Source organism: Caretta caretta, chromosome 7, assembly GCF_965140235.1.
Source record: "Caretta caretta isolate rCarCar2 chromosome 7, rCarCar1.hap1, whole genome shotgun sequence".
Taxonomy (NCBI): domain Eukaryota; kingdom Metazoa; phylum Chordata; order Testudines; family Cheloniidae; genus Caretta; species Caretta caretta.
Window position 1 is genome coordinate 11,442,218 of NC_134212.1, and position 14,728 is coordinate 11,456,945.

At 43.0% G+C, this 14,728-nt stretch overlaps 1 protein-coding gene across 1 annotated transcript in view; it reads left to right on the top strand.

The window, feature by feature from the left end:
- The window catches only part of GXYLT2 (glucoside xylosyltransferase 2), a 29,943-nt gene extending 15,533 nt beyond the window's left edge, over positions 1–14,410 (top strand). Inside the window, exons 4-7 of the mRNA XM_048858773.2 lie at positions 2,449–2,700; positions 3,964–4,087; positions 8,006–8,178; positions 9,497–14,410. Of these exons, the coding sequence (XP_048714730.1) occupies positions 2,449–2,700; positions 3,964–4,087; positions 8,006–8,178; positions 9,497–9,679 (732 nt within the window). The 3' untranslated portion in view covers positions 9,680–14,410. The remainder of the gene's footprint in view (positions 1–2,448; positions 2,701–3,963; positions 4,088–8,005; positions 8,179–9,496) is intronic.
- The last annotated feature ends 318 nt before the right edge of the window (positions 14,411–14,728 follow it).

The window sequence follows — 14,728 nt, forward strand, 5'->3', positions numbered from 1 at the left end:
TAAACTAGGCTAAATGTTGAGCCAAATGCTGAAGCCTTGAGCCAGGACAAAATCGCATTGAGGTTGGCATTCAAGGATTCGGTCCAGTGTTAACAGGAGCCTATTGAGCATGCTCAGAAGTGTTTTTTCTGTCACTTATCACTTCAATATTAATAACCCAGTTTATCCCATACATGGTTGCAAGGCGAGGGGACGGGGTACACCTCAGCGAGCACCGTTTACAAGTTCAACTGGTTTTTGAGTTACCTGAGTAAGGAGGGAAATGTGGATGCTTTGTCTTTGCAATTGGACTAGGGATTGTTTGGTTCCTTCCCCAACCTGACTGCAATCAATGGCTGAACAGAAGTGCCAAACAAACAAAACTTTTGGGTGAGACCCAGGCTAGTAAATGTCAGCCCTTCAGCTTTTTGGACCGTTTTAGCAAATAAAAATGGGGAGGCATGGGAAGGTTATAATTGTAACTGATTTTCAGCTTTAACTAATAGCGTTTGCTGTTTAGCAAACAGTATAATGAATATCTGCATGTCTCTGTGAAGGTCAAGGGAATTTTCACACCTTTAAAGTTCCGTATTATCTCCCTGCTAAAATTATCAATGAATGTGTAAGTTACTGGATTTCCACCAGGGGGCATATTGCAAGCAAGAATAAACTAGATATGATGGGCCTGATTCTACTCTCCCATAGAGCAGTTTTACACTGGTGTAACTGAATTAACTGCAGTATTGCCTGACTTACACTGTGGTAACTGAGATGAGACTATGGCCCACAACCTCCTTTTTAAGACTTCTTTTATTTGGCTGGCGGCATAGTTTCCTAAAAAGCAAGGAATTAAAAACACTTCAGTGCAGGTGATCCACAGTTAACGTTTTTAAATTAAACTGCACGGAAACATATGGCTTTAATTCATGTCAATAAGTGAATGTAATTTACTCAGTGAGGGGGCAGAGAGCTGTAACAGGAAAAGTAGCCATGGCCGGGAGCAAGGAAACACAAGATCAAAAGGAGAGGGGAAACTGTTCTGTTATCAACTACCTTACATTTTCTTTTCTGCTGCATTAGAACATGGTGCCCCCCCTGATTCATTGGGGAGGAGGAGGTCCATGCTAGCCAACCTGGGATCTAGGTTTGGCTGTCTGGCTAGACCAGAGTTGGGCAAACTACGGCCCGCGGGACCCTCCTGCCCAGCCCCTGAGCTCCTGGCTGGGGAGGCTGTCCCCGGCCCCTCCCTCGCAGCCTCCACTTGCTGCTGGCGCCATGCTCTGGGCGGCAGGGCTGTGAGCTCCTGGGGCAGCGCAGCTGCAGAGCCCGGCCTGACCCGGTGCTCTGCGCTGCGTGGCGGCGGCGTGGCCCGGCTCCAGACAGGCGGCGCGGCTGTAGGGCCGCCAGCCACCGGTGCTCCAGGCAGTGCGGTAAGGGGGCATGGAGCGGGGGGGTTGGATAGAGGGCAGGGGAGTTCAGGGTGGTGGTCAAAGGGCAGGGGTGTGGATAGGGGTCGGGGCGGGAACAGGGAGTTGAATTGGGGCAGGGGTCCGGGGGGGGCAGTCAGGAATGAGGGGGGGTTGGATGGGGCCGTCAGGGGGCAGGGAGAAGGGGTGGTTAGATGGGGCAGTCAGGAATGGGAGGAGGGGTTGGATGGGGCAGTTGGGGCGGGGGCCTGGGGGCGGTCAGGGGTTGGGGGTGTGTGAATGGGGCAGGGGTCCCGGGGGGGGTCATCAGGGAACAGGGGGGGTTGGATGAGGCAGGGGTCCCCAGGGGATGGGGAGGTGCTAGGAGGTGGGGGGCCAGGACATTACCCCCTCCCCTAACTGGCCCTCCATACAATTTCCAAAACCCGATGCGGCCCTCAGGCCAAAAAGTTTGCCCTCCCTTGGGCTAGACCATGGAAGGGTCTCATGCCAAGAGACCCTGGTGCATATTGTGGCTATATATATATATTGTGTGTGTGTGTATTTTTAGTTGTAAAATGTTGGGTTTTTTTAAAATTACTTTCCAAAACATTTGCCATATCAATGCCTAAATTACATACCCACATTCTGCAGTAATCGCACAACTTCCTAGTCTTTGGAAAAGCTAGCAACACTATACTAGTACAGAAGGTAGGTGTTTTGTTAGTAAAATCCATATGAAATAAAACTTGTGAGTTAGATCTCAGGTTGTTATGACACTAAGCTGATTATTGTTTTGTGTAAAGAATAGCCCTTGATTTTTGCACTTTGCTCTAGCTATTTTGCAATGCTGGTTGCTTTTTTTTTTTCTTTTTCTTTTTTAAATCTACCTACTGTTTGTGACTCCCACAACAGTTGGTGATGTCAGTTGATAACTCTGTCGTTTGCATGAATGCATAATTTAAAATACAAGTAATTCCTGAGCAGTAATCGATTTCTTTTTTCTGTCTGTCTGGTCTCCTTTTCCATCTTCCCTCGTTTCCCCACCCCGCAACCTCCAAAGGTGATTTTAAAGGATGTGGATTCTCTTCTCTACGTGGACACTGACGTTCTCTTCCTGAGGCCCATTGATGACATTTGGAGCTTTCTGAAAGAGTTCAACTCCACACAGTTGGCTGCTATGGCCCCAGAGCACGAAATACCAAAGATTGGTTGGTATAGTCGATTTGCTCGCCACCCTTACTATGGAACAACTGGAGTCAATTCCGGAGTCATGCTGATGAATTTAACCCGGATAAGAAACACACCGTTCAAGGTGAAACACTGCTGTAGAAATTTACTTTCTTTTTTTAAAGTAAACTTTTAGGGATACATGTGCTTGCATAAAACAACTTGTACCGTATAGAATTGAAAAAGGATGCTGGACAAACTGTCAGAACCAAGCTTTTAGAAAAACTAGTAGAAAGATTTCCTGATATTTTAAAAAAACAAAAACAAAAGCAAAAAAAACAGTGAGTGATTATATTTAACAAATAAACATTTCCCCAAAAGCCAGAGTTTTAAAACCCTAAAAGTGCAACAGCCTAAAAGCAAAAGGAAAGCTGATGTCATTTGTTGCCCTGCTCTCCCATCTGAGATGCATGGAAAAAGAAACCCAAGGATCGGTAGTACTGAGTATTCTGGACTTTAAAAAATACCTCTCACTGGTAATATACAAGGTGGTATGAATAACATAGGGAATAATCTGTTTTATTTATATTGAATGAGGCTTGCTCTTGAGCTCCCTGACACCCCTGCAAATTACGAGTGGATGTCAATGGAGATACTGGTGGAAATGAAGAGAATGATTTTCAAATTGGCTTTGTCCTTTCCATGTCAAAGGGCCTTGGTTGTGGAACCTTTTATTTACCTTGGTGAGCACTTGTTCCCATAACTACTCTTGTGAGTAAGTGCCCAGCAATGTGAAGAAATGTTCCACGACCTTGCCTAAAGGATCTGGTCCTGATACCCTTACCCAGGCTAGATTGAGCCTTTCAGGTCAGCCCTGAGTAAGGATCAGTGCATAGCTATGTCACCTTAGGGGCAGCCCCAGGAAGGAATTGTGCCTCCAAAGTTATGATCCCTCCTCTTCCCTGAAGTAAAAGTTACCATAGCCCTTGGGAAGGTGCAGCATACATCCCCCAACTTGCACCTGGTCCCTACTTTGGCCAGTGAGTAGGAAGGCAGGAGCTAATGCTGTACCCACTCCTGCTCTTCTTCACCAGCTCCCTGGCCAATTGCTCTCAATGGCAAGTATCTGGAGAGCAGGGGCTGCGCACCACGCCAGTCTGAGACCCAAGTGGTCCTGCTTCCCTGTTCAGCTGAGTAAGACAAGAGCACAGCCCACCCTTCAGTGGGTCCTGCCACTCCACTCCTAGCCAGGCCTAACACTTCCTCACAGTGCTCCTCCTCTCCTCTGGGTACAGGAGGGTTTGGGAGAGTTCTGCATATGTGGGCATGGGCATTAAGCTATGACTTTATTACCCTGTTGTTTGGTAAAACATTAACCCGCTTCCTCTGATTGCTTTCTGCCTTGTAGAACAGCATGATACCAACAGGCTTGATGTGGGAGGAAATGTTGTACCCATTATACCAAAAGTACAAAAATTACATTACATGGGGAGACCAGGACTTGCTAAATATTATTTTTTACTTTAACCCAGGTATGTAATGATTCCTATTAGTCTCATGCTTGTCTGTAACAAGAGAATGGCTAGACCTTGTATAATCCAAAAATGGGATTGTTATGATTGAAAAATATACATGAGATTGAATTCTGGCCTGAAATGAATAAACCTGAGGTCCTTAGACTGCAATGGGATTTATACCCACTGGGACTACTATGGGCATAAGTGTTGTTGGGACTGGGGCCTACTTCCAGTGCAGATGCCCAACTATATTCTCTAAACTGGAAAGTTTAGAAGAGTTTTCTAGGCATGGTACTAACTGCAGGCTGAATCCTGGGCTGAAGTTAGTCAGGCATGTACTTACTTGCTTTGCTGCATTAGAGCCCAGCTAAGCAACATGTTTGTCTTCATATGCACGGATATTTGTCTGAACCTGAAATTACTCATCTTTGTCCAAATCCATGTCTATTTTCTGACATTTGGCTCAACCCCAATATTTATTAAAGGGGTGACAATGTCAAAGCCAACAGATGCAACACTGACTCTGCTCTGAAAAAAATATTTTAAAACTCCTTTCCCCCCCCCATTGAAAAATCTCTCTCCTTCCTAAACCTGTTCTATAAAGCCAGACCTTCCAATGAGACAACGTTCCAGCTCTTCAGCTGAGTTACCCATCCCGGTGACCTCAGGATGTTTGGATCGTTTGCACTCCCAGCTGTGTTGCGTTTTCTGCTCTCCCTTTTTCCTGCCTGCTCTGGGCCTGTGAACAGGAAGGATATGAAAATCCTACAAGAACTTTTGTTGTCAGAGAGCATGTTAGATACCACACCTGCCCGAGAGAGTGGATAAGAGCAAGCAGAGGGGCAGTGTGACCTACAAATGTGGGCCATGAACACAAGTACGTTTTTTTTGGTTTGGATCTGACTTATGCCCACCAGCTTTGTACAGGGTCTTTTGAAACAACTTGCTCTATTTTTGGCTTTTCACATAGTTCCTCCTGAATTCAGGTCATAGTCACATAGGTGTATGTTTTCAAGCGCCTAGTGATTTTGGGTGCCTCAATTTTAAAGGGGTCTCATTTTCAGAAAGTGCTAAGCACCCATCTGTGAAAATCAGGCCCCTTGAAAGTGCCTCAAGTTGGACTCATAGAATCATAGAATATCAGGGTTGGAAGGGACCTCAGGAGGTCATCTAGTCCAACCCCCTGCTCAAAGCAAGACCAATCCCCAACTAAATCATCCCAGCCAGGGCTTTGTCAAGCCTGACCTTAAAAATATGCACCACCTCCCTAGGTAACGCATTCCAGTGTTTGACTACCCTCCTAGTGAAAAAGTTTTTCCTAATATCCAACCTAAACCTCCCCCACTGCAACTTGAGACCATTACTCATTGTTCCGTCATCAGCTACCACTGAGAACAGTCTAGATCCATTCTCTTTGGAACCCCCCTTCAGGTAGTTGAAAGACTCAGACTTTTCCGAAATCACTTCCACTTTTGAAAACTTAGTCCGAAGTTCTGTGGTACGGCCCCTGCTTGCTCGGAAAAGTTGGGACCTTTGTCCGGGACCTGTACCATCATGCTGATATGCCAGTATCCACTCTGATCTGCTTTCGCTTTCCCCCTCTGCCCTAGCATGATCTTAAGCACAGCATAAACATGGAGGTACCATTATTCTGTTCCTTTTTGCCTCTCTGTTCAAATCTTCAGTCAAGTGACAAGGGCTATAATAAAATCCAGACAAAAATCAAAAAATTGAGGCAGGAGAAATGCAAAGCAATAAAACAACTGTTACAACAACAGCTATTTAATGCAGACAGATGCCCTAAGTTAGTCTTTTGGTTGCAACAAGTAATAGCCTCATAATCCTAGGAAAATGCTAATGTGGCGCAGTCCAAAAACTGTGTACTCCTCATTATTAAAGGTTATAATAGTTTCCAAAAAGAGGCAGACATCCCAAGATACCTGGGCAATATGGCCTTGTGCTGCAGTACCTGGGGAAGGAAAGAAGACGACGCATCTACTTCAAATTCACGATGATCATTTAAAGTGGGAGAGAAAAATGAGAAACCACTTGAATTCTGAGACTAGCAAACTCCTGATTAGCACCACATGTGAATATCCTTCTTCATTCCATAGGCCTTGTCTTTTCCTCACATCTGATAAATACTCTCCTAGGAACTATTTAGTATCTCAAGTATTTTCAGAACAAACAACAAAACTTTCCTTCCCATGCCAGTTTAGAAAGCCCTATTGTAAAGAGCTATCAATTCAAAATCTCAGACATTCGAGAAGGACAATTAATTTATCTACGCCAGCCCACTGCAGCTTTTCCAATGAATTAGCCAGGCATATACCTCGCAATTTTACCTGGGAAAGTATAACCTCTGTCCCCTGAAATAACCCAGCCATGCAAAAGAAACAGTCAGAATCCAGTCAGATAGTCCTTGCAGCACAAAATCCCCAAGGCATCCCTGATATTAATAGACTTGAAGGAGTGACTAGAATCAGCACCTCATTGTGACAGCAAAAGTTGAGCGCTAGCATAGTTGAGTGGTGGAGGAGAGGAGAATGGGCGAGCACCACATGTGAAAACTGATAAGCGACATGGTGCCCTTGTTCAGAATTAAGGGCCTGGGGAGGAGCTGTGCTTGTGCAAACGCTGAGTGCTGGCATCTTGCTGATAGAGGCCTCGATCTACAGCTCATTGGAGCCAGTTGGAGCTCCTATTGACATTCATTGGATTTGGATCAGGCCCGTGCAGCTTCCCCTTCCACTGATTCTAGCACTGAGCGTTTGGCTGGAGCGAAGCATGAGAAATGTCAGGCTGACCAGAACGAGCTCGGAAAAGGGCCGTTGCGACCACCTCCTTCATTGGGTGTGGTGAAGGGGAAAAGCGCTCCTGCTTTTCCCTCTGCCCTCTTAGGAACTCACCTGAGGACCAGTCACAGCTGTACTGGGCAGGATGAGTGGAGCCCCAGGAAAGGCCAAATGAAGTATTCAGTCTTTGGTGCTTACGGTACAGCCGTGATTCTGCCGTCATGGAGCGGGGACCAGTACAGCTCTACTCCCTGGCTGGGAGATGACCCACAGGACTTGTCATGATTTATCGTAGCGTGCTGCAGATGCTGGGAATGTACAGAGTAAATTAAGAGAAGAGGAATAGCAGGAGGAGCCCGTTCATAAGGCACTTTGCAAGTAATTAATTTGCTTTTGGAATTAATCTGGAACTGTAGACGTAACAGACAGAAGGGCTTTGAAACAGGGATTGTATTTCAGTGCGTGTATGGTGGCTTTGTATGTTAGTGACCAACAGATTCCCATGGCAGCATTTGTGAATAAATTATCTCATCGCATGCTCTGGGAATCCATTGTACAACAAATTGTCATCCTTTGGCTTGGCATGTCAACAGCCTAAATGAGAGTTTCAGTGGTAAGCATGGATATTGTTTAAAAGCTTTGTCCCACTGGCTCTAATAGAAGTCAAAATTTAGCCAACCACTACAGATCTGATGCAGGTGATGGTGACTTGCGCTGCCTCCCTCTCATTCCATGGCCTTGCAATTACACAGACACAACTAGAGAGGATGCTGGACGAGGGAGCTACACATTGTGTAGGATCTAGGCCTTGTTCTGTTATTTGTAGCTCTGAAAAGCACCCTTCCTCCCCCCCGCCTTTTTTTTTTTCTGTCTCCAGTTTCTCTTTCCTCCCAGTTTTGCTATGGGCCAAGTCTCCTATTGTAACAATCCCCAACCCAACAGTGATGGGACTTACACACAGTCATCCCCTGAAGAAAACCCGGTTAGAATTCTAGGCTGTTACCCTGAGTCACTACCAACAAAATGACCGAAAATCTTCCTGACTGACAACCCCACCACTTTCTTAGCAATGTGATTAACTTGCGGTAATTGTTTAGTTCAACGTCTCTCTCTTTCTCTCTCTCATTGATATTGCCAGAGAGTCTCTATGTGTTTCCCTGTCAGTGGAATTACCGGCCCGATCACTGTATGTATGGGAGTAACTGTAAAGGTGCAGAAGAGGAAGGCATATCTGTTCTTCATGGTAATAGAGGCGTCTACCATGATGACAAGCAGCCTACTTTTAAGGCACTATATGAAGTGATACGTGATGTAAGTGTTCTCCTCTTTGGTATTTTTTTTATTTGATACAAAGCAGTGCAAGATGTTATGGCAGAGCGCTCAATGGCCTGAATAGCCCAAGTCTGAGGAAAAGGGTACTGTGTGTATACACAGTGTTCACAAAACACTCTGTGTTGGACTCTTCCACCTCACAGTGTGTGTGTACAAGGGATGGTTGAAACCATCCTCCTCAATGTTAAAACAAACTTCAAATCCTAAGGCCTGGTAAACTGCTTCTGTAGTGTATTAATGGAAACAGGGATTTGAATGAACTCGATCTTACATCCTTAACTACGGTGTTATAACTGTGACTGCACAACTGTTATATGGAGCCTGATCCTGACAGGGCTGAGGACCCTCAAATACTCTTCACCTCCCAGGGGAGTGCAGGGCGCTCAGCACCTTGTAGAATTGGTCCCATATTTCCATTTTGTGGGATGGAATTCTAACTTCAGACTCTGTGCTGGTTTTTTTGTTACGTGTTTCAGGGGTTCCTTTTGTTTCTTCTTGAGATGCTGGATTTAGTTCTCTCCCTTTTTTTGTTAATAGAATCTGTGTATAAGTAGCATAAGCCCAGCAAAATATCTTCAGTTACTCTGCCTTTGTGCTACTTAGCAGGCTGCCTACATGTGTCATGGTCTCATGTAGCGACAGGTCTGCATACAGGATAACAGCCTGCTACTGCAGCCAATTAATGAAGTTACTTATAGCTCAAGTGGCATAGGCTTGTGCTTTCAGGGCTGAAGTCCCTGGTTTAGTCTCAGCTGCTGACTCCAGTTGGGGATCTTTACAACAGCCTATCCTTCCACCTCTGAGTAAAGGAGCTGTTTATACATAGTGTTCTGTAGTACCTCAAGGATTGGCATAGAGCCGCCTCAGACACCACTGTGAAAGAAAATCTCTATCAGTGAGCATAAGTGTAAACTCCAAGAACATGCCTGGCTCCAACTGAATTACACTTACCCCCTAGCCTGGGCTTTAAACATGCGGTTTCGGTGAAGCTGGCTGTGCCAGACAACGTGGCTCGGCAGAGCTTTCTGAAAGTCAGTAGTCTTAAATGGATTGACAAGTGGTTTCAATACATTGGAAGTCAGTGGCGACTCAGGAGCAAGCCAGTGCCAATTTCTATAGGGCCTATTCCTGCTCCTTTTTATGGGTTGAATAGTGGCCCTGTGGCAGTTGAGGACATTCAGCTCCCTGTGAATATCTATGTTACATCTCGCAACTAAAAGTGGTTTTAAACTTTTCAAATGTCATTTATAGCTACTGAAAATAATCATTTTTCTTCTCTGCTCTCTTCCCGCTTCAGTTTCCCTTTGAAGACAATCTCTTCCAGTCCTTGTACTACCCACTTCAGTCTAAGTTTCTGGATACTGTACACACTTTATGTGGGCGAATTCCACAAGTTTTTCTGAAGCAGATTGAAAAAACGATGAAGAAGGTTTATGAAAATCGTGTCATTGTTCATGTGGGAGCCAACTACAGATACTAAACATAGCTATACTTTATATGGTAATTTTTTCATCCTTGTAGCCAAATCATTTGAGGCAGATAAATTAAAGGAGCACCGTCAGTTTAAAATTCATGTTGTTAACAAAAATTGTCTAAATTGGAACAATTCACCAATGATCATGGTGGATTCTCCATTACTGACCACTTTTAAATCAAGATTGGGTGTTTTTCTGAAAGATCTGCTCTAGGAATTATTTTGGAGAAGTTCTATGGCCTGTGTAATACAGGAGGTCTGACAAGATTTCCAGTTTTCCCTTCTGGCCTTGAAATTCATGAATTTCCCTGTTTTATTAATAACTCCTTAAATGATTAAAATGGAATTTTAAAATCCATTCAGACTGCCACTTCTTATGCTCTTTGTTCACTTCCTGCATTTCTCTCCCCTTGAACAAGGAGAATCAATGGTTTGACCGTCCCTAGAATGAGTTTGTTTTTAGTTCTGTCATGTTTAAGTTTAAACACTTCAGGGGAATGTTTGTGTGTTTAAAAACAACTATTTTAATTGGAGGTGTTATTCAGTTGTGGAAACATCTGTATTATATTTTATAAAAAAATTTTTTTTTTCATCCCACAAGATTTAAATTTGGGTCTAGATTTAAATTGACAGCATCACTGACTTAAAAATAGATGCTCAAACCATCATGACAGGCTTAGTTAAACATGACTGTATTAAAGGGAAACCATCTGCTTAGAAATCACTGAAGTGTGTGTGGGGGGGAGGGGATGGTCTGTTTGTTTACTTTGTGTATTTGACAGCATTTTGTGTCTAGTGAGTATCATTGTTCCCTGGCCTACTTTTCCTGTTTTGTGTGGGCCTTTCACACCGCAACAGGAGGGAGACCCATTAAAGCCACTAAGAAGAACATATGCACAAATATTGGGAGAGGGATGTAGAGATAAGTACAGGACTCGAAACTAGTGTTAACTCACTTGCTGAAAGTACCTAGATTTCAAGTGTCTGTTTTAAATTCCCCTCTCTGTGGGAACATGGCTTTGGTCTTTTTTTTTCTTCCCATTTTAAATACATTACCTTTTTTGTGGTTTTAATTGTGTTAAAAACAGGCCAAGAACACTGTGAATGAACTGTAGGAAAACATGTACTATTGAACTGTTTTCTCCATTAACCTTCTTTAATTACTACTTACTGCTTGGGAATAATTCCGTACCACTGAAAACCTTTCTTCCAGCACAGCGTTACTGAGAGACAGAGATTGTTGTCTCTGACTGCTTTTTCCAATATGCCAAAAATCCACTTGGCCTTCGACATTAAAAAGAAAAAAATCTCCACATCTCTGCTTGGCACTTTCATCCCTTGAAGTTCAGCATCTGTGCCAGGATTTTAACTAATAGTCTCAAAGTGAAATGGGATACAAGATAGCTTTGATGTTTGTTTTAGTTAAAAATATTTAATTTAGGTTAGATTTCAAAAGCATGTTCATGTTCTAAGTAGTTAGACTGAAGGTTACAGACAGTGTTACACAGCTCATTAAAACTTGCAGTAGTTAAAAGATGCTCAGCAGAAGCTGTAGGAAACCTGAAACTTAGGAAATTTTAAAAGACACTTTGTAAGTGAAAATCTTGAGGGATGTATACCGTTGAAAGGTTATATTGTTCAGCATGTGGAAGGCAACTGAATAGACTGGCTTACCTTACCTGTTCAGCAGAAAAATCAGCCATCACTTGAAACTGTCTTTTATGTCTAGTATGCAAGGTGTTGAGGGGAAACTATTCTGTAATGAAAAAGTTGCTTTCGACTGCATTATAATATGCATGTAATCCCAGTGGCTTTCCAGGCATACATACTTACCTTGCATGGCTGGTGTGTGCTAGGGGCATGTCACTGTCATTAGAGTCTAGAACAGGGGCGGGCAAACTTTTTGGCCTGAGGGCCGCATCGGGTTTCTGCAATTGTATGGAGGGCCGGTTAGGGGAGGCTGTGCCTCCCCAAACAGTTAGGTGTGACATGGCCCCTGACCCCCCCCTTCTCGCCCCCTCACGGCCCCCCCGGACTCCTGCCCCATTCAACTGCCCCGTTCCCTGACGGCTCCCCGGGACCCTTGCCCCATCCACACCCCCCCCCCCAGCTCTCTGTCTCCCTGACCGCCCCCGGACCCCCCGCCGCCCCATCCAACCTCTCCTCCTCTCATCCTGACTGCCCCCCCCCCCGGGACCCCTACCCCATCCAACCACCTGTTCTCCCTGACCACCCCTTCTCCCTGTCCCTTGACTGAGGTTTTCTGGCCGCTAAGGCTGTCAAACAGGCAGGCTGTACGCAGCGGTAAGTGCCTGTGGAAACCTTTTACAAATGAATGGGGTGTGAAAACATATGTGACACCTCCGTAGGCACACTGAGAGAATGGCATGGCATGACAGAGAGCAGCACTAGGGAAGCATCCGAGTAGAGTGAAATGGAAGAGCCCAGAATACCAAACTTGAAGTCCTGGCCCCACTAAAGTCAATGATTTCACCCCAGGGCTGGACTAGTCTTCAGAAGAGACACAACAGACAAAAGATCAGTTCTTTGACACAAGGCCTAATAGGACCCTCAGCCCCCTTCCCCCCCACGCACACAATTTGCTCGTTTCTGGCTCTCATCCTCACATTATCTTATGCTCTTACTGTGTAAGAGATCAAAGTACCTTAACTAGCAATGGACAGAAGCAATCATTCTGACCAGTCTTACAGCTGTCCCTCTTAACGGGGACCAGAAAGGCATTTAAACCCATATAGTGCAGGCTTGAAATATTTAGCATTTTTCTTCAAGCCCCAACTCCTAGAGTCAGATGATTTCTTCAGAATCTCAGTTTTCATTTAAAAAGAAACGTAAGTTTTTGCCTCTTGTGGTTGTGGAGAAGAGCTTGAAAATGTGACCCGAGTGCACCCTAGCTACTTAAAAGCTAGAAAACAAATAAAAAGAACCCAAAGTGCATTATTTTAAAAGCTTCATGATATTTAAAATACTCCCATGCTGTCTGGGAGCTTGATTCATGATTTTTAAACATTTTGGGGTTGGCAGTCGTGGACACTCAAAAAAAATAGCTTGATTTCCTAAATCAGAATAAAGCAGACTGTCTGTAGGTCATGTTTGGTTAGATTAGACATCCTCAGAGTATTTCTAAATTGCTCATCTCTGTGGTATCTACAAGCCACAGAAGTTTGTAGAGAAAAAGTTGCCTTGCCCAGAACTTGGAACTCTGCATTTTAGAACAATGCCTCTTATATACAGCAGCAGAGTTGCTAACTCACAGACGCTTAGTAGGTTATGATTCAGTCCATTATGATTCAGGCGAACTTGGAACCATGGGAACATATTTGTAATGAAGGAATCCAATAAGATACTATAGTTAATAACAGAAAAAAAGCATTATTACTTATAAAGTTATTGGAGATTAAAACAGTGTTTACAGGAGGTGCTATATTTTTATAAAGAACAATATTATGTTAACTTGTATAAGGTATATGAAGTATACATTTTAACGTGAAAATAGCTTTCAGTGTCATGTGAAGGCAATTATGCAGGAAAAAGTACCTTTTTTTGATATTTTTCTGAAAAAATTGAGCTGTAATTTGAAAATTCCAAAGCCTTTTTTTTTAAAGTTACATAATTTTGTTTTCTCATGCTGACTAGAATTATTAATTTATATTTTACTACTGCTTCCAAAAAACATTTATCTTAATTTCAACAGCAGTTGGTTTTAATATTAAGCTTACTTTAATCACACTCCATACGCATCGCTAATTACTTGTAATTTAGCCTCATTTATTTTAATAATGGAACTATGTAAATACTTATGTAGGATTTATATATTTTTTCCTCCCCTCATATGTACTATTATTGTATTGGTAACTAAAAAAAAAAAAAACCAACAAAACAGAATACCATTTTTCATGTACCACACTAAGCAATGACACCATAACGTATTAGCACTAAAAGAGGGAACACCAAAATATTTATCTGTAGATGAATACAAATTCATTCTTTGGCACATTCAGAGTGTTTGTAACCCAGATTTCACGAAGAAAAATTCATCTGCTGTATTCAGAACAGTGTGGTATCGTACAGCCTAAAGAACTGTGCACTAATTATTTGAACACAGGCTGTGATCCTGCAAAGACTTACGCATGTGCTTAAACTTTTCACACTGTGAGTAGCCCCATTGCAGTCAGTGGAACTACTCGGAGTGTATAAAAAGAAGCATGTGCCTAAGTGTTGGCATGATCTGGGCTATAATGCACATTTCCAGGTTTTAAATTTGCTGTGCTGTACTTGAACTTGCTAAAGTTATACAAATAAGGGCCTGACACTGAGCGGTGCTGAGCACCTCCTTTCAGCCCTAAGCCTTTTAAGGAAGTGTCAGAATAAAAATACACATTATACAGTGAGGAACTGCCAGTGGGGGAGGCATTTGTTTGCACCATTTTATAATGTGAGGGATTTTTGGCTATTTGGCTGCACCTGGCAAAGTGAGCTAGATAGCTTTGCTATAGTTTCTGTTCTTTACAGGTGGAAACTGGAAACCATTTTTGGTGTGTGTGTGCACGTGTGTATGTGTGTAAATAATTATGATCAATTTCTGTATCATTTAAATGCTTGTATATTTTTATCTGACAAGTGCACCAATTGTTTATAGCTCCCAAGGAGGCATCGCAGTGCATTTCTATGTTTAAGATTCTTTGGCTTACAGTATAAATAAATGAACTTTTAAGCAAACTCCACATTTTCATGTCTTTTTGTTTTTGTTTGTTTTTTTGTTTAAATCAGAACAAATTAAAAGGATCACAGTAATAGGTCTCGTTACTTTAAGGACCATATTTTGCCCTACCACCTACCTGCACAACACAATGGAGGTTTGGCAGTAGCTGCGTATTACAGTGTAGTTATGCAGTTCTGTATTAGGCTGTTCTTAATATGTTGATTATTTACTATAAATGATCAATTTCTGTTAACTTATTTTCAACAATAAAGTTATAGTTTGAAGTACAAAACCTTATTCTTCCATAACATGCTTTAAGACTAAAACATAAGATT